Consider the following 26,218-nt stretch of genomic DNA (forward strand, 5'->3'; position numbering starts at 1 on the left):
TATAAACAAACAAATCTAACTCTAAGGGTTAGATCAGGTAAAAATAACTGATTAAGGTTTTTTAACACTTTTTAACACTCGCCTATATCCATGTCAGAACGTTTATGAAACTGATCAACATAGTCCTTCATTCAGCCTCGTCTATTCATTCATTATTACTGATTTCTAAAATCAACCTCCCCCACCCTCATTCATGCTCCACTCCACTTCTGTGTTCTGCCCTGCTACACACTTCCATATCCCTGTCTCCAAACCACCAACAGGCCTGATTACAGGAAGCCTATTTAGATATGATGTATTGTCAGCCGCGGGGTAGCTTTGAATCATTCTGTCACATTCGGCTGTTTTTGTTGTTTTTTCCTTCGCCGATAACTGTGGTCTGTTCTCCATCATGCCCCAGGATTGTTTTAACTGTTTTTTTGTCTTGCTCTTTAAGTAAACAGCCAGTCAATCACAGCGCAGAGAGAGTGAATGTGCATCCAGGTTGACACGGCAAGCGAGAGAGTTCAGGTTAATGCTGGCACTCAATCAGGAAGCCATTCAGCCAAACTGTGTTTCACTGCATGAAGACTGCTGTTAAGATCGGAGAAGTTATTAGCCAATGTCAACAGCTCTTTAATGAAGTTAGTGCTTATTTGTTAATGTAAACATGACGTTTTAGTGAGTACGTTGAGATCCAGGCATACCTTGCCTTTTTACAAATAACTTATTTAATTTCATGTACATTTCAGACTTCATATTTAGCCTTAATGCAGGGGCTCCATGCACCTGTTTTTTTTCTTTAGGCATGAAGAAAACATTTGTTTGTTTTTTGTTTTTTTTATGCATATATACTGTATGCATAAAATAAATGTATAATTGCTTTATATAGGTTGATTCAGTTATTTATTTACTTGAATCAAACCAGTTAATAAAGATGTTTCCTAAATGAAAAATGATTTTTTTTCAACTTTTGCTTGTTCTCCTAAAGCGAAAGATCCCACCTGCCACTGGATGTTTTCCGCCTCTCTATTGAGAGGCATTGATCGACAGTCAGAGCTGCCCTGTTCCTCTGTGGAGGAGGGCCAGGCTGAGCACAGCTTGTGTTCAGAGCAACAGGGGTCTGGTCCTGTCTGGGCCCTTGGCCACCTGAATCCACTCCACTGCACTGAGAGGCTGCCTACAGTCTGTCCTCTCAGCTGTGGAACTGAGGGGAGCTGGGCTTAGTCCTTCAGGAAACATCCAGGCTGCGGCCTACAGGGTAAACAGAAGGGAGGCCGGAAGAGAGAGAGGCTGTTATAGCTCTGCTTTTCCCTCAGCTTTAACAGAACAATTAACTGTGGGCCAGAGGACTTTAGTCCTCAATTGCTATTTTTTACTCCTCTGTTGTGTTTGAGATTTGAAGCTTCAGGTTAAAGGAAAGCATTCAGTCCATCAAGACAGAAGAAGAGAAGGAGAAAATAAGTATGTGTGAGAGAGAGAGCTAGTAAAAAGTAAACAACTATTAGAGTTATTTCTTAGGACCAGGGAGCCACATCTCCTTTTATTACAGTGCTTGTGTAATAATGTTGGATCTTGGCCTCTTCACCAATTTCAATATGGAATATGTTTCATCAGCTGCTACAGCGACTGTGTCCAATTTGTATAATATTCACAAGATCGATACTATTACACTTGGAGCAAATAATTTGTGAGCCAGATAGCATGATATCATATCATGTTATACGGTGGCCCCAAAAAGAATTCTGACACTTAAGACACACTTATAAAGGTATGTATGCCATTGCATTAGAAAACAAGATATAAAACCAAGGGGCATTATTTTAAAGAAAGCAAAACATTTGACAAAAAGAAGTTTGTTAGGATTTAAATGATAAAACTATTGATATACTGTTCAAAATGAATACAAAATTATTTGGACACTTCCATGTTGTCAGACATAGCAGAACATGTCCATACAGTAGTTAATGTGAGTAACTAAATCTGCAGATACTCTGCTAGGACACCTGTGTGAACTTGAGAGGAATTGACTTCATACATCCTCTATAAATCACTTTGGCACTAGTTGGTTAAAAGTAATTGCAAATATGTCTCAGAAAAGTGTTAAATCTGAGAAAGGGTCTAGTATCATAGTATCTGGTATCTAATATCAAATATCTTAGGTAACAGATATATTTTGTATACCTCTTACTCTTAAAAAACCCACAGAATAGCTCTGTGTGAATGTGCCCCAGAGGGCTGGAGCACCACAACAGATAAACACACAAACAAGCTTAGTGGACTGGTGCTGGAGAAAGACCCATTGTGTCAGTGTGAACAGCCCTCTCAGTTCAGGGAGGCTAGAAAAACATTGGGCCGAGCACCATGTGGTCCACCCGTGCAGGATGTTTGGCTCTATTACACGGATCAGGTTTCTTTTTCAATATTATCTTATTGCTATGTCCTCAGCATGGATTCATGAAGCTGTCTAAGTAGGCCTCTGAGGAGTGGGAGGTGCCGCTCTACACAAATGAAAACTTTAATTGAATTATTTGCTCATAACAGAGGTTTATAGATTTATTTTGCAGATTAGTGCTGTTTATACACGAAACAGGGGAGGGATTTTGAATCCAGCATTATTTGTTTTTGGAGTTTGCACTCTGTTAAAGGACACAACAAATGTAAAATAGGCGCCTTGTACTTTGGAGATAAAAATGGACTGGCCCGTCATTATTTCTGTGCCAATCTCTACATTGCTCATTGTTATAATAAATCTTGATAAACCTTTCAAAATGTTTTGCTGATGCATGATATCAATTGTACAATGTGGTTCTCATTTGAACATTGTGTGTGTGTGTGTGTATTTAATGAGCAGTTGTGGTGGTTGAATTTAGGCTTACGAAGATGCTACAAAATGTATATGCCTGTTAAACTGTAATTTTTGCATTGCAGTTGAATCTTTCAAGTTTGCAATTCTTTCCATGAGGCAAAAATAGTCAGTTAGGATCCATTCATACAAACTGCTCAGCTGTTGTTTTATTAAGGGATGCCTTGTGGTTGCAAACTGTTAAAGCAACTGATAAATTTTGGCAGCTTGTTAGAAAACATAATATTTTATAGTTTACTTATAAATTTGCTGCTTTCTACTCTGTATATTGCATATTGAGTTCTAAAGGAAATGACACCTATGTTTTATATACATTTCTCCCTAATGGTAATTAAATATGGGTGTTGAATTTCTCTGTGGTAACATGCTTGAATTCTCTTTTTCTCCTGCAGCACTGAATGAGCCTACTATTGACTACGGTTTCCAACGGCTACAGAAGGTCATCCCAAGACACCCCGGAGACCCTGAGCGCTTACCAAAGGTCAGTCCTCTTACATGACATAACTATTTTGCTGTCTCTTCTTTCATTTCACTCTTTCTTTTATTTTCATAGAGCAATTACTAACAAAAACACACTGGTGGACCCCTTTCCATTTACGTCAGTAGTCTATTAATCTTTAGCTGAAACACGGTCTTGCTATTTGAACCATTCATTACCGACTCCTTCAGTTCAGTCATTATATACTGTATTTTCAAGTTGGCATTTGTGTTCAGTATGCTCAGTGAAAGAAACTTAGTTGTGGACCCAGTTGTGTGTTTATTTCTCTTGCCACGCACAGTTCTTAAGGAGAGACAGGCCAAGTAAATGGATCCTTTGGGAGGGATAAATAAGCATTACTTTATCTTGTTGTGCGTGTACTATATCCCTGAGCCCAGCTCCAGCAGCACCACTTAATAGTGTAAAAAACCAAAACAAGTAATTATAGCTGGCTGGGCTCACGCACAACCCCCACCAGGACTGACCTTGTGCCTGTTAGCAGCCCTCTATATCAGAGATGGGCCATCAGTATTCATGGCCTATGAGCCGCCTACCAATCCATTACACCTTAAACACACCAAATTACAATGAGGGGTCAACGAATGCGGCATCAAACCAAAATCCAATCTAGAGGAATCAGGCAAATGTAGAGTTGGTGGCCAAGTGGTTAAGGTGGGTAACTTACCTCTTGTGTCCCACACACATGAGGGTTCATATCACAGGTTGAAAATTATTGCAATAAAAAAAAAAAAAACATTAACATTTTTGGTTTATTAGAAAAGGGGTCCAAAATCAACACAGATTAAGCAGAAAATGCAAGTAAAATGTGGCTTTGGCGAGTAAATAAAAGCCATTTGTCTTTTTAGTCTGACCCTAGCTGCTTTTTATCTGTAAATAAATGAAAAATGTAATTAAAGACAAATGTTCTACTAAAAGATAAATAGATTTAAACTTATGCCTTCAGATTATTTACCATCAGATGTTTTTTTAAATATACAGAACTGTTCCTTATATTGTGTTTTTGTGCATGTTGGCATTCACAGTGAAAATGTAATGTTGTGAGAGACACAAAGACCTGTGCTTTTTTCAGAAAATATAAAGTTAAAATGCTAAATAATTTAATTGCCATAAATAAAGTATATGTGTGTGTGTGTGTGTGTGTGTGTGTGTGTGTGTGTGTGTGTGTGTGTGTGTGCGTGTATTTATCACTTTGTGGGGACCAAATGTCCCCATAAGGATAGTAAAACCCGAAATTTTAGACCTTGTGGGGACATTTTGTCGGTCCCCATGAGGAAAACAGCTTATAAATCATACTGAATTATGTTTTCTGAAAATGTAAAAATGCAGAAATGTTTTCTGTGAGGGTTAGGTTTAGGGGTAGGGTTAGGTTTAGAGGATAGAATATAAAGTTTGTACAGTATAAAAACCATTATGTCTATGGAAAGTCCCCATAAAACATGGAAACACAACATGTGTGTGTGTGTGTGTGTGTGTGTGTGTGTGTGTGTGTGTGTGTGTGTGTGTGTGTGTGTGTGTGTGTGTGTGTGTGTCACGTAGAAAAATCTATATGTAAAAATGTATTTAGTCTGACTAAATTTCCCTGTCAAACATAAGTAATTGTTATGGGTTAGATCAAGTAGAAACAGATCCTTGAGGTAACAATGGCAGGTTATTTCTCTGTTTCTCCTTTCATACTCTTCCCTCACTCTCCCCCTCACTTATCCTTTACGATCCCTCTCGTGTTAGTGTCCATTCCGCAGCTGGTGGCAGAGAACTGATCCTCTGTCTCCTGTCAGTGGGGCTAAAGAGGGCAGCAGTGTTTGATCTTGGTCCCTAATGACACAGACATTGTCTGAATGCCTTCCTCTGCAGTCCCACAGTCTGAACCCAGTTACACATACACTGTACTGGTGCACTGTACTGACCCAGTCCCTGAAGGGCCCTTTAAAAATCACCAGCAGCCATATCTGTTGCCTGCCCCTCCCAACGCTGATGGGGACTATTACATTACCGGCTCATTGATGTCACTGATAAAGATACATAAATATCCCCTTATAATGAGATTGGATTTCATGTCTATGCATGAAAACATTAATTGCTGGGCATTTAAAATAGCTCATTGTCACTTGCTTGTCCATCAGATTTAAAGGTGAAGTGTGTAAATTTATTTGATGTAAAAATACTTATCCCAGCTGAATACGCAGAGACAACTACAGTATACGTAAGCTATTAGAAGGTTGACTTCCCCAAAGAGTGTAAACACTGTGTTTCTGTGGTGCTATCAAAGCATTGCTCTTATTGTTTGAGCATCTCAAACAGCCTGAATCAATGGTGGCTCAATCAATGCTGCGATTTTGTGTTGGGACTGTCTGTTTTATCGACCAATATTAGATCATTATATTTGGAATTCTGTTAGGTGACACTAGAGGAACAGTAGTACTTACTCCAGCTCTAAATGATTCCCTTGATATTTATTTTTTCCCTGGACTCATGACGAATCGGAATACATTAGGTGAATCATGGTCGGGGTCGCTTGTCACATCTTTCCTACTATTTTCAGCTTAAGGGAGGTAGATCAGAATACACTCATGGCCCCACTCCCCAGAGAGCACTCTTCCCTTTTAATGAATCTAGTGGAATGTTCCACTGGTTATGAACAACCCCACACTGATCGAGGTTCTGAATAAACAGGTAGGAAGACTATTAGGCTGTCTTGCTGTATGAGATAGCTTCAGGGTCAGTTAAAGGGGAAGTCTCTTAGGAAGCAGTTATAGTAGATGTAGGTTTGGTTATATTTGGATACTGAAATATAGTAAGGATAAAAATGCACATGTGAAAATGCTTCTATTTTGTATTTTTCTAGTTTAATATTTTGTATCATTACCAATGATTATATGGCATTAGTTAATGTTCATATTCAAAGAATCTAGGTCACATTGAAAGCAATAGCACAAACCATTAGACAACGCATCAACATGTGCAGCTTTAGTCCTGGGCCATGACAGGCTGGCAGAGAGAAAGAGAGAGAGAGAGAGAGAGAGAGAGAGAGAGGCAGAGAACAAAAGAAACAGAGGAAGAGAGGGAGAGAGTGAGTGTGGTGATCTATCATTGTGAAGTCAGCTGTCCAGAGCTGCCTTCTCACAGGTCAGCCGATCGAAGGCACCACAGCCCTCACTTTATTACTGCTCGCCCAACAATAATTGAGTCACCACAAGGGGGAAGAGGCAGCCATGGTAGCATTAGATAGGGAGGAGAGGAAATCATTTCTCCGTGTACCTCTACATGTCTGGTTGATTGTCGAGACAAGGTTTATCAGAGGATTTCACCCTGATTTTCCTCAAGTAGTTGAGGTTTTAGGTCTTTCTCTTTCTTTCCCTCCTTTTCCTGTCTCTCCTCCTCTCGTTCTTACTCTCTCTGTGAGATATTAACAGCATTGTCTACTGCGCCCAGCCACTCATTTCAGCACTATTGATTTTCCCCTTTATTGAGGTAATAACAGTTTGTTGACGGCACTTCTCTAAAATGCTGGACTCAATCACAGGTGAGGGCCAAGTGTGGAACACTGCAGGTTAACTTGTTTCTCTCAGTCCTTGAACAAGCATGGTTACCCAGCAAATGTATTACTCAGCAGTGGTTCAACAAGATGTTATTCTGTCGTATTTTGAGAAATTTAATTATCACATCTATAACACCTTTTTAAGGTGCACTTAGTCATTTTTGCCTTGTTACATTTTGTACTCTATTCTTAAGAAATGAGTAATACATCAACTGTATATTATGAAAAGTATGTTTCAAATTATTTACACTCACATGTGATGTGAGATCTTATTAGTGGCCTTATAGCTGTTTTATTTTACATGTAGCCCCTTTAATCAGACTCAAATAAATTATAAAATAATCTTCAAAGCTCATTTATAATGTTTTTGGTTGCTGCCAAAGTTTATATACAGTACTGTGCAAAAGTGTTAAAAAACATTAGTCTCAAGGTGGTTATGTTTCACCTTCTGCTTTTGTGTTAACAGGAAATATCCATTTTAGATTTCCTAACATTCCTTTTGCAATTAGAATAGAATAGAAGTAGAGCAAGGAGTCCAGCAACAGAAGCAATTAAGACAACATATATGCATATAACTGTGGTAAGTTCTCCAAAAATACTTGGAATAACCTATCTAACAAACACACTCACCTACTATACATGCATACATATATACAGTATATTGTCACAGATATCATGGAAGCATGGAAAAAGGCTTTTTCTCATAAACAGTCTTACAAAATGAATCGGAAATACCATAATTAGTCACCTTTAGCACCATAATTAGAATTCTATCATTGCACATCTGTTAGTAAACTGTTCGATACTTTAATTTGACTTTTTGGATACATTAATTTGGATTTTTGTTATAGAACGTGGAAATAGACAGTGTTCTTAGCATGAGTTCTAATGGTGCATGTTCAGGAACAGACTTGAGTCTGACTGTTTGTGTTCCCAGAACTCAGTTGGTAAGTTATCGATTGCTAGAGAATTTATTTATGGATATATTTGTGCTTTCACTTACTTTTTTAGATCTAAATCAGTTTTATGACTAGGGATTCTAGTCCAGTTGTTGAGTGGACATTTCAGTTTCGAGACACATTTTCCGGGTCTATCCGTAAATTCAGAATTAGCTTTCACTCACAGTTTTGCATAGATGGAAACCTGGCAAACGTATATGGCTGATATCGTCTACTTTTTAAAGCCACTTGACATTGTGCATGCATGAATGGCTTTGGTTGTCAGGGAAATCACAGAGCCAGAGGGATGTAGGCAATATCTTCACTACACTTCAGCTGGACAGATGAGGTAAATTAGTTGACGCTCTTCAAAACATAAGGGCAGGACATAAGCGGTTTTGATGGACACTTCTCAAGGCCAATGGAGGTACTTGTTAAACGGATGGCCTGATTAAACATATTTTCATTGGTTATTTCAATGCACAAGTCAAACAGCAGGAAGAGGTCATTTGGCACATTCCATCTTTGTTCAAAAGTCAAAAAGATATGTGTTTTTCATTGTACAGTGACTATATGGTACATATACCATAAACTATTTATATTTTGGATTTTGTTCCTTGAAACAAAACAATTTTGCAAAATGTCAAAGCATATTGTACTGCCTACCAGACCATGTCTCTGACAGTAACAAGCTTTTTGTTTGTGTGCTGGTTCATAAGTGATAATTATGATATTTGACAACAAACCCACATTTCGTACATGACCCAAGTGTGAATTTGATAATCTTGAGCAAAATAAATGTTTTGTTTTATTATCTGACCAATGTTAATCAACTGAGTGGCCAAAAATGTAAAGAAAGGCAGATTTATATTTTGTCCAAGAGGATTAATTGAAGCAAAAGCTCCTAATTGCTCAGTGAGCTCCAGAGGCATAGGAAATGGCATCTCTCAATGCACCTGGCCTGTTTTCAGCACATCCAGACTGCAGCCGTGTTTGGTCTCTCTCCATCTCCTCTGTCAGCGTTTGTTTCTCACATTTTCCCTGTCACTTCACGTCCACCTGATCCCACCTTGGCTTCCTCCACAGGGTCCACAATTCAATCTCTGCTTCCAGGAAAAGGCTCTTACCTCTGGGTAACAGAGCAGTATGCTCTTTATCCATTGCTTTGGGGAATCCATATGCCCTCTGAATAGTGTTCTGTTTCTTAAAATTGACCAGCACATGTGTTTATCTAGATACTCCACTGAAACTTGCCTAAAAGTACTTGGGTCATTGAGTAGGAACTAGTGCTTAGTGCTTAGTTTATTTGCAAATTTTGGTGGCTGCAATCTTACTGTGGAGACATGGTCAGACCGTCTGTTATTGACTTTCAGAGAATAACCTTTGAGCCCCAGAGAAAATATGAATTATGCAAAGAAGGCAAATTAGTTAAAGAGCACAGTGACTGATATTTATGATGGGCAGATATTGATAGATGGAAGACATGGGGAAGGAGCAAGATGTTGGGGAGGGAGACTAAGAATTTTTGATTTTTCATAATATAAGCATGGAAGATAAGCTATTGAGTTAAGCAATATATTTGATAGAGCGACTGAGTGAGCAAACTAAAATATGCTAAAGTCAAAGATCCGAGCATCAGTTGTGCTCATACACATGGAATGGACATTCTGCTCTACTTCACTCATCTCTGGCCAATGCGATGGTCAGATATTGTCAATGCATTCTTGCATAAATTGCAAATGTACCTCACGCAAAAATGATTAACAAGTCTTCTGTGTGATAAACCTTAAAAATTGCCCAATCTTTGACTGAACAGCAATATTTTCTTATTTTCTGAAGTACACCATGTAGATAAGATATGTCATATTGTCTTGCATTATAACACCCCATTATAACACAGCCCGATATATGAGAGCCCTCATTCATAATAATGGATTGAAGCCTTGGTGGGTATAAGAAGCATGACATTACACACAGGTGTGGTCACTTTGATCCAGGAATTTACATTTATTGCAGACAGACAGAGGCATATGAGTCTATGAGGTTAGCTTTCACAGATTATGTGTACAGCCCACTTTGACTGTGCGTAGTTCCATTCTAATAATTTGTATATTTACAAACTGCAAATACATGTTAAATGTGTTAAAGTGTCTGTATTCTGTATTTTTGGGACATGTGTAATGTGTACCAATTCTGACACACTGTAGACTGAGAATAGCCTATGTAGTGCTTATCAAAAGTCCATATCAAATTTAAATATGGAAATAACATTAAAAACATTTTTGGATTAAAAAATAATAATTTAACCACAGAAAACATCTCATAAAATTAATCAGAAATATTTAAGATTCCATCCGTTTTCTTGGGGACTAATAAAATAAGTAATTTTGTAACATGTTAACTTGAAAGATCAGTTTCAATGCTTTTTGGATCATTCTCAAATCATGCTGGGATAACATGGATCATCTAAAAACTTGTGTTGTCCCTGCCAGCTTGAGTGCATGCTGTCATTAAAGCAAAAGGGGGGAATACAGAACACTGAGATATTCTGACATTCTTGTAACTTTTATTCACTCATATTGTTATGCTGATGATATAATTGGTCATTTATTAAAATATGTTAACTATCAAATTAGAAAAATACTAAATAGAAGCATTTTCACAAATGAACTCTGGACTTTTGAACCCCACTGTATATAAATTAGTTTGTGACAACCCAGCCCTCCTTGTGAGGGACCTCTGAGCTAATAAAATCAGAACCTGCACAAGACCAGCAGATCATGGGAGCAGAGCAGGAAGTATGACATCATCACTCTGTTGCTTTTCCGCATGAGCGACGATGGTGACCCCGCTGGTATTACTGCTCTAATAGAACATTAGGAGATGGTAAAATTGCAAATGAACAAGCACAGGAATAAATTTGTCATCTTTTCACAGGCCTGGCCTCCTTGTAAATTTGCAGACGCCATTGCCTTAACATTCCACATGTGACCTGGGCCTTATTTCATTTTTTCTGCAGTCCCCTTCCTAATGAATGTATATCATATTACCAGCCACCATAATTTACACACAGGAACAGATTCAATGTCCGAAGCACATTAATGTGGAGGCTGGCCTAATGGTGCTGGGCTGTGCTGCTCTGTGGCTATTTGATATTATATATCTTCAAAACGCAATGCCTAGGGTTATTTGGTGGCACACTCATTCATATTTACAGTATATGAGCTTCTGTATGTATTATGAACATGTATTTACATCTCAGCTTTCACACTGATGGAAAACAAATCTGAAAAACACCTGTCTTAGCTAAAGGGATGCTCGAAATTGGTTGAAGCAGGGATTGTGTCCTCATAGCTCATGGCTGTTGTGGATTTAGCTATACTGAAATCGTGAGGAGTTTAACAATTCTGGTTCAGATTCCAATTCTTCTTAACAATTCCGGTTCCTTAGCAATTAAATTCACAATTCTTTTACTATTTTTTTGGGCAATATCTACCCTCCATTTTTGATATATTTATTTATTCATGAATTCATTTATTTATATATTTTGATTAGAACATTTATGATTTCATCATGACAGAAATAAAATAATAATAATAGTTCAAAGAGAATCCTTACAAAAAATAGCTACACAGGCTTTTTAACACAGCACAATGGTAACATAAATTCAATCCAATGATTGTTCCTAACTACATATTTTAATGAATTTAATGTATTATTATTATATATTTTTTATTATTCCACGTATAATTATATATATATATATAATTATACATATGGGGGGGGGGGTAGGGTCCAGGTTATGATGCTTCTGACTGATAGACAGCTATACAGATATGCACTTTCCAGATCAGGTTTCTTTCCTGTTTACCGCTCCTGGCTCCCTGCTTAGCCATTACTGGAAGTCCTGCAACTCACCCAGGAAATGGGGTCTGCTTCCAGACACAAGGCCACAACACACGGCCCCTACTAATAGCATTTATTTGTTTATCTGGACAAACATTTGGCCCCTTCCTTATTGGATATGCCCTCTCAACATATCTCTCCACCTTCTCCCCCACCCACCAATATTGTAATGACAGGATATTGATAGGAAGGAATGGTACCTAGCAACAATGGAGAGAGAGAGGGAGAAAAACAGGAGAGAAAGTGTATGAGGTGCATAAAGAGCTACACTGAATAAATGACACAGTGCCGGTACAGCAGGGGACCCAGTCATGGACTAATGCTTCCCATCCCTTATGTATTTCCTCCATCCAACAGAGAACCACCTCCGAGAGAGTTTAAAGGAGAAGAGAGCCCGCTGGAGTCACACATCCATACTAAAGCACCACTTTAGTCCTCCCCAGGCTCCCACGCGTCTCTCAATCACCCGGCCCAAGTCTCAGCAAACAGAGATGAGCACCTCCCCTGCAAAGCACCCCTAACGAGGGGTTAACGCTGTGCCAGATAGCCCATTATTGAGGGAATTTAGTACCTCAGACAGCACACTAAAAATCTTTTTTGCTTTGCTGACCCCCTCATCATGTTCATGTCTGTGTGTTGCATCTGGGGCCACCGAGGGGAGGTTTAGAGGGCTGATTGAAAGGCAATATGTCGGCTGGCAGGCAGGCACACATGCTCCAGGGCTTGTTCACAGTAAGGGTTACACACCGAGGGTGAGAACAATTTTCTGGTTGTCGCACCATGAGCTTATTTCCTCAGCACCACCACATTAACTTTTAAATAGGGTTCTGCTGGAGCTTCAGGGTTTGAAAAAAAAAGTGAAGAAGGGTTAGAAGCAAGAATGAATACACAGAGTAAAGAACAGTGTAAATAAATGTTTAATGTGTGAAAGGGATAGTAATAAATAGGTTTTCTGTTTTGGAAGTGAAATTTGATTACCCGGAGGGAAAATGTTGTTATTTTAGTCCACGTATGCGGAACAGTCGTTTGCATGTACAAACATGTTTGTATTCATTTTAAATGTGTTTGTTTTCATGCATTATACATGGAATAGGTGACTGTATTATTCGTAGCAAGAACTTGATCAATTACAGTGGCTCTTGTGTGGCTAAAGGTGTGTTGTAAAACACCCACAAATGCTAGTGTAATGGAGTTGTGGTTTACTCTTTTGGCTAGCAACCCCAAAGGTCACATATTAGGACCTTGACAGGGGCGATCTATGAACTGCAATAGTTTCTGCAATCCCCTGTTAGCACTGTGCCCTTTAGCAAGGCACTTAACTGGAGATTGGTCTAAGGGGACGGTCCCTGTATTAAGTGTGCTGTAAGTTGCTTTGGGCGAAAACTGCCCACCAAGTACCCAAACAGACTTGAAAATTGAATACATTGAGTTAATTAATTGACTCAAAAGTGTTCACTAAAGAGGAGTTTGTTAACATTTGTGGTATTGACAAATTGTGACAGACGTAAAGCTAAAGTGCTACCTATTTTCTCCAATAGGAGGTGATTTTGAAGAGGGCAGCAGACCTGGTGGAAGCTCTATATGGGATGCCACACAATAATCAGGTGAGATTCAGATACAAACTGGACAGCCATCCGTAAACATTGACACATTGTGCACACTGAAGAAATGAAAGAAAAATGTGGTGTCAGATCGGTGCAAATAAATTATTAAAATATAGATTAGGAAACAAAGGTCATTTCAGAGTTTTTTTATTTTTATTAATTTATGCTTGGAAAAAAAGCAATTGTTCCTGCAATTGTTACCTCAGTTTATTCCTACTTAATTTTATATTATTATTTTTTTTTTATTGGGGTATAACTTAATTTGTCAGGTTGAAAAAAATACTTTTTTAAATTGAATAAAACCTGGTAAATTACCACATGAAGCACATTTTTGGTTAACAAGAATCATTTTTACAGTGTAATTGAATTCAAGTGATATTTACAACAAACATAACCAATAAATGTGACAGATCAATTTTACTTTGCAAGCCACGGTAAAAATCTTCAAAATAACAAAACAAAGCAGTACATTGCACTTTAGACAATAGCAAAGGGCAACATACTAGTGAGATAATGTGACAATGTCGCTATACTGTATGTGGTGCATGGAGAAAATATGCATTAAAAATGCATTGGGATTTTCAGAAATCATCTGCAAGAACTTAAAAATAATAGGTACAAATTATTCAGACAGAAGAAGATTTCAGAGCTTTAAAGGGGTTGTGTCATTCTCTAATATCCCCCTAACTTATTTCCTCAACATCAATCCCCAAACATAATTCTTCAAAGCTCTCTCTCTCTCTCATTGGCTAGAAAAACCACAAGGGCATCTTCAATGTGAGATCAGTTATGAACTGCGAGTGAGGGCATATGCTCATTGATTGCAGAGCAGAGCAGGAGTGCAATGGTGCTGAATTATTTAGGCTGGGCAGTGGATGGAGCATGACTTCAGTCATCAACCCACTAAAAGAGCTCCCTCTCAGGAGCCCCCTATCCCCACCAACCTTCACACGGTCCTGTCATCTTTATGAGGGTGAATTATGATCAGATTCCTGTCTCACCAAAATGTGCAGTCCCCCCAACTGATGTTGTGCTCTTGTTGGACTGGATCTCTTCAAAATGTTCAATGTATCTAATTCTCGTGGATCTTGTTAACAGTGCATTGATGTGCTCGCTTACTGATCATAAGATTCATATGATCGTCTTTGAAGAGGTGTGTTACCTGGCAACTCAAACTCTACATCAGACGTGTTCACAAGTCTCTGATGCAGAGTCCCAGTGAAGTCTCAAGTCTTTCAATGCCAAATCTAAGTCAAGTCTTAAGTGTTAGTGTTTTGTTCCAGGTCAAGTCTCTAATACTTTTTGGTTACAGGTTAATTTCATAAACCCTGTTGCAGGACAATTAATTTAATATAGGAAATAAAAGTGACAAATAGAGCATGGGAGAATTTCTTTTAGCAAAGCAGTGTCATATATTCACAAAATATATTTTTCATTGTAGACAAGTGCTGTGCACAAGTCTCTAATTTGGAGTCCAAGTCAATTCTCAAGTCTCAATTACTCGCAAGTCTAAGTCAAGTCTCAAGCCAGTTTTTCATGGGACTTAAGTGCGACTTAAGTCCAAGTCTCAGAATTGAGTGTCCATCTCTGTTCTACATACAACCCTCTTATACGTAGATGGTATAGGTTTCCAGTGTGTAGGTATCTTTTTCCACATTCAATTAAAATACAAAATAACAAGGTGTAGATATAAAATTAATACATTTTCAAAGATATATCAATTTGTTTTATATCTTTTATTTTAGATATTTTATGTTGCCTAATGTTTTACTGTATACTGTATTATCGTTACCGTTATGTAGTGTTATACTGTAGTATATTAGTATATATTATTTGTTTTATACACGGTATATGATTTGCAATGTATTTTTATTGGGTAAATAATAAGATCATATATCATCTTGTAATAATACCAAAAATCCTCATCTATCCTTCTGATAGATGTTTTACATGGTATTATTTACAGCTCTTATTTATGTAACAATTTAAAGGAGAGTGACAATTTATTGTTTACAGCACCGTAGAGTCCAAGAGGTAATTTTTTTAGTATCATCACAAAGCCACATTAAAGCTCATGTCTTGGTTCACATAAATCTATGCCCCATTAAATGAGCCTTATTTTTTTATTTCCCTCGTTATCCTATTTCTTCATTGCTTTGCACTTATTTCCTTACTAGAGTTGTTAAAAAAATGGACATTGGCTCTCTTTAACCTGTTTTGTTTTGAACTTAACAGGAGATAATTCTGAAAAGAGCAGCAGATATCGCAGAGGCGCTCTACAATGTCCCACGGAGTCACAACCAGTTGCAAGGTTTGGCCAACAGCTCAGTCCATGCTGGCATGATGGGAGTCAACTCTTTCCACAGCCAGCTTGCAGTCAATGTGTCAGAGTCCACACAAGCAGCCAATCAGGGTGAGCAGAATATTTGGGGAATTACAGAATTACTGAGATAACTCTTTGGCTGTTATGATTGATTAAAAAATTCCTGTGTGCTTGCGTGCGAGAGAGAGAGAGAGAGAGAGAGAGAGAGAGAGAGACAGAGAGAAATGGAGTGCATAATAGAGAGAAAGAAAGATGCAAAGGGAGTGGGAAGTGGTTGAAAACGACAGAGATAGACAGCATACAGACAGATACAAGCTTTCAGCAATGCTCCCTGAACCACCAGGTTCCTTTACCTCAGCATTACTTGGCCTCTGTGACAGTGAATGATTTGTGTTAAGTCAGCAGTAATCTATCAGTGGCCTGATGAAAGGGAGAATGAATAGTAAGCAGAGCTGAGATGTGCTCTGCCTTTGTACCAGACAGCGGGGACTCCTGGAGCGAGAACTTCCTGCTGCTTTTACCCACGTCAGCGTTTAATGTCCTGATGTGTATTTATAGTCCATATCCTCCCCCTGTCCTTTTTGCCTCTTCTCTGCCTCCATATGCTACTGACCCACTCATCTTCTTGCATACTTTTCTAGAAATAGTGTTTTGGGAAGATAATGTTTGTCTGATTCATTAATTAAGATGCAATACACAGACCCTGTGATAACTCTGTATTTGTTTTTCAAAATTTATATTGGTTCCTTAAGGGAATAGTTCACTCAAAAATGAAAATTGTCATAATTTTCACACCTTCATGTTGTTCCATTATCTTTCTGATGTAGAACAAAAAAGTGAATTTTTGAGGAATATAATTAAATAAATAATATATTAAATTGAATATGGCTGTCAATCTCTATAATGACAAAAAAGCAACATGAAAGTGTCATGTACTTTACTGTAATTCCATATTACCGGTACTCCAAATTGCATTGCATCTAATGGAATCACATTTGATTTGAGAACTACAATTTAAATGACAGCTACAATTCTTTCTGTTTGTTACACAAAGCTATTGTACAGCTTTAGAATACTTGGAATATGGACAACATGTGTGTAAATTATTATAGAATTACCTTATTTTTGTAAACTATTCCTTTAATTTATTTTCTCTTATTTCTCACTATATATTTCATGTATGACTCCTATCATGCCTATATGTGTATTTGTTTCAGGTTTTAATCGGAACACGAGCAGTGTATCCCCTCACGGTTACGTACCCAGCTCGACACCCCAGCAAAGTAGCTACAGCACCATCTCTACCAGTATGAACGGATACGGCAACACCGGCATGACCACACTGGGAGGATCGCCCAACTTCCTCAATGGCTCAGCTGCCAACTCTCCTTATGCCAGTAAGTACTGATCTCTTTGTCTTTCTCTATATTTTTTCACGCTAACTGTTTTTTTTTTACAAGTCTGGCTAACACTATAAGGCTAACACAAGTCTGGCTAGCATTCATCAGTGCATTACTGTCATTGCAATAAATCTGACTAGATCTGGGCAATGAGGAATCATGGATCACTTGAGGGTACCTAGTTTTGAGTGACAAATCAACAGCGGCATTGGTGAGCAATTGTGGTTTATTGTATAATACTATCCAAATGAATCCAATACTGGTATATTGCATTAGCTTACAGATTGTTCACGTTTGGAAAAGTCTAACAGCTTGATAATGGTGAAATACTAAGGCTGGCTATAGACATATGTTAGTAGAACAGCTATTATTGTGTCTGTTTCTTTAAGAGCAGAAATAAAATCCCACCCTGTCCTTTTTTTCAGCCATGATCAGACCCTGTCCATAATGCTTAGCCATTCGTGTAACACCAATCTTTTTGCGCGGCTTCTAAATTAAAGCGTCTTAATTAAATCAATAAACTAATTGCAGGAGAAGCAATTCAACTTCGGTACTTTGATTCCGGGATGTTAACAAGTATTTTAACTGGCTCACTGACTCCATGCTGACACTTTCAATCAATGCAAGAGAGCGGCCTTTGTGGGCTCCAGTTTTCATTAATTGGTTTGGCCTTCATAAATGGATTATGACACTATCAGGAGAATTTACTTGGGAAAGTGGCATAAAATTTAAGCGCAGAATAATAACAACAATAATGGTAGAGCAGGATATAAAAGTGCGGCTGAAATACGACAGTAGTAATTGTAAAATCGTTGGAGGGGGAAATTCTCTTAGTGTTTTATTAGACAAAAGGAGAGCTGGTGGAGATGGAGCAGGGGAGGAACCAGCGCTTGTGTTCTTCAGCAAGGATCTTTGAAGCTCATGAGTTTTAAACATCCAGTCGAATATAAAACAGGGGCTAATTTTAAAAATGAATAATTTTACAATCTGTGTTAGTGTGTGTATTAATATATTTTGAAATAAAATCATTTTTTAAATTATAATTGTTATTTTATGGTGATTGTTATTATTATGATGAAAATGTTTGGGTTATGATTTATTTTTCCTGATTGATGCAAAAAAATAATAAAAATATAAGATAACATAGATAGCAAAATTATGTAAATTTGACAGTTCATTTTAATAAGGTAATTGCATTTTTTTTCCGTTACCTAATTTATAATAGTTTATAAAAATCACATGCTGGACAGAGTACGTTCCAAAATGTTACATTCCTCTTCCAAATAAATCAATACAAAATTGACAACTTAGATATACAGTCCATTACGAAGAATGACTTTTTTTGTTCTGTAGGTGTCATAGTTTAATTAGCATTACCATTGCCATATTAAATAATGGGTGTGTCTCAAGTATCTGTGTTTGATCCCTTTCTGTTGTCCATATACTGTAGGACTTTGAGCTATGATTGTGCCTATCCTCTCTCCTTACCCATCCTCATTTCCTTCCTTCAGTTGTTCCTTCCAGTCCCACCATGGCCTCCTCCACCAGTCTTCCCTCCAACTGCAGTAGTTCCTCTGGCATCTTCTCTTTCTCTCCGGCCAACATGGTTTCTGCAGTTAAACAGAAGAGCGCCTTTGCTCCTGTTGTGCGGCCCCAGGCTTCGCCGCCACCCACCTGCACCAGTGCCAATGTCAATGGCCTCCAAGGTTAGCAGAATGTAAAGCATGATACATCCTGGTAAATTTCAAGAGGGTGCTATTATTTTTTGTTTATTCTTTGTAAAATTGTTCCAATAAAATGGCTAGTTCCTACTCTAAATTCTTATTGATTGAGACAAATTTAAAGTTGTTTTAAAATGTTGAAAAGCACACACATTTAACCATACATTCAATATGAAATTGCCAAGTTACTACATTGTTTGGCAACCACAAACAGCTTGCAGTTAGTATAATGAACTGTTTTACTCTGGGGAAGCATGTTTATTCCAATTATAATTAATAATAAATTGAATAGTTTATTGAACATTGGTGTCTCATATCATATTGCTGTTTCTGCCATTGTAAAAAAGCAGTAAGAGTCATGAGAGTCCATGCATTACAGTGATTTTACCATGGCAAAGGATGTAAGAGCCCCTCTTTCTTATAATGTTGTGTGTAATCTATGTACTTTTTAGTAAAAAGTAGGTTGATACACTAAATTATGAATTCTTGTAATCAGATTACAGTAACTGACTTTCAGTTAAGTTTTAATTTCAAATACATTACTTGGGTTACACACATTTCTAAAATAATATAAATTATACTTCTGTTTGCATTTCAGTGATAGCTAAAGGGTGTGCGAGTCATTGTAAGAAGTGTTTTAGAAAGTAACTTAAAAGTAAAGTAATATTATTACTTTTCCAATGCAGTGATTAGTAAAGTAATATGATTACAATTTTAGATATGTAATTAGTTATTTGTAGTGGATTACTTTTAAAATACAACATTCATGGTAAAATCACTGTAACTTGTGCCATTTCTTTGCTTGTTTGATTTTGCAGAGTTAAGTCTCTATCTATTTCTAAAGTGTCTAATGTACAAGTGTGTAATGTCTAACACTGACAGCTGTCGGTTTTTCCTAACTTGCAATAATCTGTTTTTATGTTTGCTGCTCTGTGACCCAGTTCCTCTTTCTGCACTTAACTCAAAAAATAACTCTCATTCTGTTTCCTTCATCTTCCTTCCCCTTCTCCCTGCTCCCTCACTCTGCTTCCAGTAGATCAATCTTTTGTGGACTCCAGCAAGTACTCCAGTGCCAGCTCCCTGCAGGGACTGGCCTTCTCCTGAAGTACGTTACACCTGTCTCACACTCTTGCTTCATCATCCTGTCTTTCTATCCATTGTCCCATCCATCAGCATGACTGTCAGGGCGTCCTCTCCCTCGTACTCCTCACTTCTGCTCAGTCACTGGGGGGCTGCTTTGTGTCACGAAGAGCATGCCATATGTGTTTCATTTCCTGACTGACTTCCTGTTTCCTGTGTCAGCTCTTCTCCAGGTTTGGTTGTGGCTGTGTAGTGCATTGTACACAGGCTGTTGTCAGTTAACTAACCATAAGACTTACCATTCACTAATATAAACGTCTAAAAACACACACACACACACAACTGCACAACCTGTCTTATTTATCAATGAAAACATACAATGGTGGTCAAACATTCAAGTCCTCATTGAAAATCTGGAATTATGACGTAAAATTAATATTTCAGATTCTGAACTTTTTCTATGTCACTAATCTAATAAGCAAATTTGTCTTTTATCATGCTATGTGCTAAAAAGCTCAGATTTTCTTAATTCCGTTGAAGCACACAAGATGGTCCTTTGAAACATTTTCAAAAATATAGTTTGGAGAACATAGATCATCATGCTGCACAAACCTGTCAAGTCCATGCCAGCTCAGGTTCATGCTGTTATTGAAGCAAAAGAGGGACAAACTGTACCAAATACTAAGAAAGTTCATGTACATTTTTGTACGATTTGTAACTGAACAAAAAAAAAGTTATTATTTTCATAAGATGTCTCAGACTTCAGAACCAGTCTTGGGTGTAATCCGATAACCAAGTAATTAGTTACAGTAATATAATTACTTCTAAGTTTTAAAAAAACTATTGTAACACATTACATTTTAAATTCTTGTAATCAGATTACAGTTACTGACTTTTAATTAATGTAATTCATTTTAAGTACATTAAGAGGATTACACATTTAAAAAATATATTATTATGTAGAATACATTTAAAACCTGAATTATGTTTGTCTTTGTAAATACTGTTTGTACATCTGTTTTTGTTTCTGTGACAGCTGAATGGTGTGTGCACCTTTAAGAGTCACTGTTAGAGAGAAATGTGTGGTGCTGAGTGTACAACATGCGTGAAACAACAAGGAGGTGGAATTCATTGAGAAAAGTAATCTAATTACAATATAAGAGAAGGAATTTGGCATTTGTTGTGGATTACTTTTTTAAGTACCTTACCTAACACTGTTCATAACCCCAAAGCCTGTTCACTTTTATCAGTAATACACCCCTGAATTAAAATATTTTTTCTACATAGCATTTGGCCCTGGATGCTAATCTTTAATATTTAGCCATCACATTGAGAGAAGCCATAAAACATAAAAGTAATTGAGTGTTTGGGGCAGACATCTCTTATCTGCGAGTGTGGAGTGCTTCCTCCCTGTGTTGATATGCACTCAGCACTCTGACCTGATGACCGATTGCTGGTCACCACTCATTTTTTTCCATTCCAAATGTGCCAGAGACACTCAGGAAATAACCCAGGAATTAGAGATGAGGGACCAGATAGAGGAAATCAATATGAAGCCAATATGTAAAATCTGGTGCTGTGATTTGGCCTGCTGAAGGTGGGGAAGGATGGAGAGAGAGACACTGTTCAGTGCTCATGGGAGTTCCTTTCTCTTGGCCAATAATGAATATAACAGATAGCTATGCTGCACTGAATGTACAGTTGTTTAATGTTTGAGGAACAAAAATTATTTATCTAAGCTAAAGCTATTTTTGTTTAAATGTTGGCAGGCAAGTTAATTTGGGTCAGACAATGTATATACACTGCGTGCACTTTTATTAGTGTTGCTGTTTGTTTGCAATTTGTCTGGTAGAAATGACGTCTATATAAATGTGTGGTTCGGTCCCCTTAGGCACATGAAGTAAACACTGTTGCTCGTAGAAATGCAAGCAAAGCCCTGCAATGTAAAAACTAAAAAACTAAATGTAGCTGTGGAGTGCATTATACAAGGGTTTTTGTCAGTTAACTAACCTTAAGTCAGATAGCATGTACACAAATATAAAAATCTAAACTGTCTAGGACACATTTCACCGCAAAAATAAGATAAAATATATGTTAAATAAGGAAAATAAAGTATATTTTAAGACTGTTAGGATTTTTATATATATATATATATTTTTTTTTTTTTTTTTTTTTTTTTTTTTGCATTGCGATCGCTGTGATATTATTATTTTTTTAAATGTTTACAAATTTTGCCCCAAATTCTCATGCTAATATACAAAACAAATACATACAAATCAAAAATGAAACATGAAACAAAAATCTCATTCTCATTTATTGTTGTAATAAAGTATAAAAATACTTTGTGTAACATCCAAATTAACTGGCTTTATTCATTTATTCAGTTAAAAATATTACTCAATATGACTGCATCAACTGGATTTAATTGGGTTATACCACTGAAAGTAATTTTAAAGGGTCAGATGGGGTAGAAATATCTCCTTAAGAGAACACATGCACAGATCCACTTTTTACAGTGTACCGATTCTGTCCTCTACATTCATGTTGTAAATGCACTCACTTAACCATAGTCCCATCCTTTGATTGTAAGAATTTCTTGGTTGTCTCATCTGAACCTATGGAGCTTTGTCCTCATGGGAGAGAGGCATTAGCTAATGTGTTGCAAAGTTGTCCTATAGTGTTATCACTAATTGGATTGATAAATTGTTCATATAATGGCTCCCTGATGGGGAGACTGATATACAGCCTGTAAAGCAAGTCACTATTTATCCTGACAATGACACCAATTAAACACGGAAGACCTGTAACCTCTGTGGATCATACAGAATAAAGATGATCCTTACCCACTCACTGGGAATAGTACATCCTTCTGATTAATGTACAACTTTACTGTGATCGAAAGCACTGAGAATTATGGCTGAACAGGATAAGGGTCCCTTTAACATTCGACTGCACTCATTTAGTGTTTCTCGGTTCCTCCTTCACTTGATTGAAGCTATATTTCTACCCTCAATGATACTCTGTTTGTTCATCTTTTGTTTGGATGTGATCCATGTCCATTGTCTTTTTTTCTTCTTTTTTTGTGATTATTTAAAGGAATAGTTCTCTCATTTACTCACCCTTATTTCATCCCAGATGTATATGACTTTTTTTCTTCTGCTGAAGATTTTTAGAAGAATTTCTCATTTCTTTTGTTACATTCAATGGAAGTGAATGGGTGCCAACATTTTGAATCTCGAAAAATCACACAAATGCAGCATAAAATTAATCTATAATACTCCAGTGGTTAAATCAATATCTTCAGAAGCATTATGACAAATGTGGGTGAGAAACAGGTCACTTCCACATTCTTACTCTTCTGTTTTTGTGGATTTACATTCTTCATGCATACCGCCTCCTACTGGGCAGGGAGAAGAATTGTGATTAAAAAAGGCCTTTATGTGTATTTTGGAGCTTAGACATTTTGGCACACATTCACTTGCATTGAATGGACCTACAGGGTTTTAATATTCTTCTAAAAATCATAATTTGTGTTCTGCAGATGAAAGGAAGTCAGACACATCTGGGATGGCATGCGGATGAGTAAATAATGAGGGAATATTTATTTTAGGGTGAGCTATCCCTTTAAGGATCTGCCCCCTCTGTGTTTTTTGCATATACTGTGGCAATCTAAAGTCTAGAGGTGAAAATGCTTTTTATTACAGATTTTATCAAGATAACAATTTGAAGGAAAAGAATTTAAACAATGTACATGCATTTCTTAGTATTTGGTGTTTCTCCTTTTGCTTTAATGACAGCATGCATTCAAGCTGGCATGGAATTCACAAGTTTTTATCCTGATTTTCCGCGTTATCATCATGTTTTGAGAATAATCCAGATAGCATCTTGTGATGTTAATGAATATCTGGCTTTGTCACAAATGTGCTTACATTTGATTAGTGAACTAGAAATAGTGCTAAATAAAAAATATTTATTTTATGTGATGTATTTAGTTTTATGCATACACTTTTGATAGTTCCGTTTCTAAGTTTCGTTCAGTGTAGATTTTTGGACTGTAATCAAACCATTGCAAAACTCCTCATTAACTTTATAGGCAATGGTATGAATAGAGGAAATGTTTATTTCAAAAGCATGGAAAGTTAACATGAAGCAATATTTCAAACACCCTATCTCTCTCTCTCTCTCTCTCTTTCTTTCTCTCTCTCTATCTCTCTCTCTCTCTATCTCTCTCTCTCTCTCTCTCTCTATCTATCTCTCTCTCTCTCTCTCTCTCTCTCTCTCTCTCTCTCTCTCACTCTCTCTCTCTCTATCTATCTCTCTATCTCTCTCTCTCTCTGCCAGTTTGGCTAGACTTTTGTATTTGTTCATATTGTTCGAGTAGGATGTGTTCTCCAGATGCTAAAACAACTTTTCATTTGGGACTGCTGCATGACAGATGAAACTAAACAATCTCTTTCTCTCTATTTCTCTCACTCTTCTCTCTCTGTCTTTCTTCTCATGTCTAGTGATCCCAGGGATGATTGTTCCTCCCATGTAGGGGCTCCCGGGCTGCTGAAGAGGCACGTATGATTTCAGCTCTTGACTGAGAATTTAAGGTCTGAAGAGCTGAAGGCAATTTGGGATGGAGGAAAAATTTAAATTGAACTTTTAAAACTCAGGCCTTTTGAAAAAGGAATCTCATTTTATGGGAAGAGAGTGTTTATTTGCTTTAAGTTAATTTCTGGACTGCTTTATGGAAGGACATTTCCCCATGTTTTTATCCTTGAAAAAGGGAGGGATGGATCTCCTTTTTTTCATGTTTTTTTTTTTTTTTTGTGATGAATTCAGTGATCACATGCCTTTTTTACAGACTGTATAATACACATATGACACTTTAGGAGTGGGTGCACCCGTAATGTTCCTGAGAGCTGGCTGTTGCGTAACAGTGATGGGCAATGGCACAGATTTTCTTAATACTGACCAGTTTTTATATAAACAGATACATTTCATGTTGTGCAAAATCCAAGAAATCCACAAATGAAAAGACTTAGGCCAACTGCTTGAAAACAAGAGAGGGAATTTTTTGTCCCAGTGAAAAGCCAACAAATAATTTGCCATAATTTTGTTTGTCTTGTTTTACAATTAAATTGTAGCACCATACTCTGTTCCCTGTCACTTTTTTTTTTTTTTTAGTGAACAGTTAAGCATCTGGGTGCCAGCCGGTTTGGATGCTCCTGAGAATAAGAGTTATTAAAAGCTTTCATGTCATGCTGTATTTTTTCAGTGGGCTGTGCGCTCATGTCCAGATCCCTCCTCAAAGAGATGAAGCCTATTGAAATAGGCATCTAATTTCCAAAACAAATCAGTATTTATGTCCATTCAAATATTTGCTGCAAAACAGAGCAGAGATATGCAGTAAACATACAATTGAATGTAAAAGAAAACAATGCCCTCAGTTGCTATGCCATTTTATTTTTAAAAACTTAAAAATTGTGTGTGCTCCAAGATTGTGATGACCTGTTTTTGTTTATGAAATTAAACTGTGATATCAATTCTGTGATACCAAGTGTTTGGTTTGCTGTGTCTGCTAGTGAAGGATATATGTTAAATGAAGACTAGGAAGAATGCTGTTTCAGAGGTGACTGTTAAAACAACCCTTTTCCATTTTATGTGTGTTTCTTAGCCTGGTTTTGAGAGACATGACTTGAATTAGCAAAGTATGCTCATATTTTGACCACACTGTATAGAAAGTTTTCCAAATGTGTCAAACATCCAACATAAAGCAGTTTATTGGCTCACTTTGGTATTCGTCTATTTTTGTACATATGATTTCTGTTGCCAAAGTCTTTATTTGTATTTATCTCAAAATGGCTTAAGGCAGCTTATTATAACACTGATGATTGGTTCAATGCATTGGCTACACAGATTTTTTCCAACTTCAGCATACAAAAACCAACAGCGAGGAAGGATTCTGGACAAAAAGAGGGAATCTCTGTAAAATATCCCTATAAATAATGTATGTATATCCAGACTTTGTATATTGCTTTTCTCCCCCAAAGTTCTTTGATAGTATACTTTTTCTTTATTTTATTTCTTATTTTGATATATATATATATATATATATATATATATATATATATATATATATATATATATATATATATATATATATATATATATATATATATATATATATATATTTGTCCATCTGTTCAATCTCATCACCCAGCCTTGTCTTTTGTGTTGAAATGTAAATTTGCGTTTAGGTCCATGTTTTTAAGATTCCATTTTTTTAAGTTCTATTCATTAAAAAAAGCCATTGTCTATTTTTGTATAATTTGTAAGTTAAAAAACAATTGTTTTCCTTTTGGAATTTTTTAATGTATGG

At 36.9% G+C, this 26,218-nt stretch overlaps 1 protein-coding gene across 4 annotated transcripts in view; it reads left to right on the forward strand.

Moving 5' to 3' along the window:
- LOC127663515 (transcription factor COE1-A-like) overlaps positions 1-25,893 on the forward strand; it is a 141,970-nt gene extending 116,077 nt beyond the window's left edge. The window contains exons 11-17 of one of the 4 annotated variants that reach the window (XM_052155120.1): positions 3,238-3,326; positions 13,262-13,327; positions 15,563-15,740; positions 16,868-17,047; positions 18,562-18,756; positions 19,805-19,876; positions 24,357-25,893. In XM_052155120.1, the coding sequence (XP_052011080.1) occupies positions 3,238-3,326; positions 13,262-13,327; positions 15,563-15,740; positions 16,868-17,047; positions 18,562-18,756; positions 19,805-19,875 (779 nt within the window). In that variant the 3' untranslated portion in view covers position 19,876; positions 24,357-25,893. Of the gene's footprint in view, positions 1-3,237; positions 3,327-13,261; positions 13,328-15,562; positions 15,741-16,867; positions 17,048-17,190; positions 17,262-18,561; positions 18,757-19,804; positions 19,877-24,356 lie in introns of those variants that run through there. The other 3 variants (XM_052155121.1, XM_052155122.1, XM_052155123.1) reach the window with 3 other exon arrangements.
- The last annotated feature ends 325 nt before the right edge of the window (positions 25,894-26,218 follow it).

The sequence above is a fragment of the Xyrauchen texanus genome, chromosome 23 (genome assembly GCF_025860055.1).
Source record: "Xyrauchen texanus isolate HMW12.3.18 chromosome 23, RBS_HiC_50CHRs, whole genome shotgun sequence".
Taxonomy (NCBI): Eukaryota; Metazoa; Chordata; class Actinopteri; order Cypriniformes; family Catostomidae; genus Xyrauchen; species Xyrauchen texanus.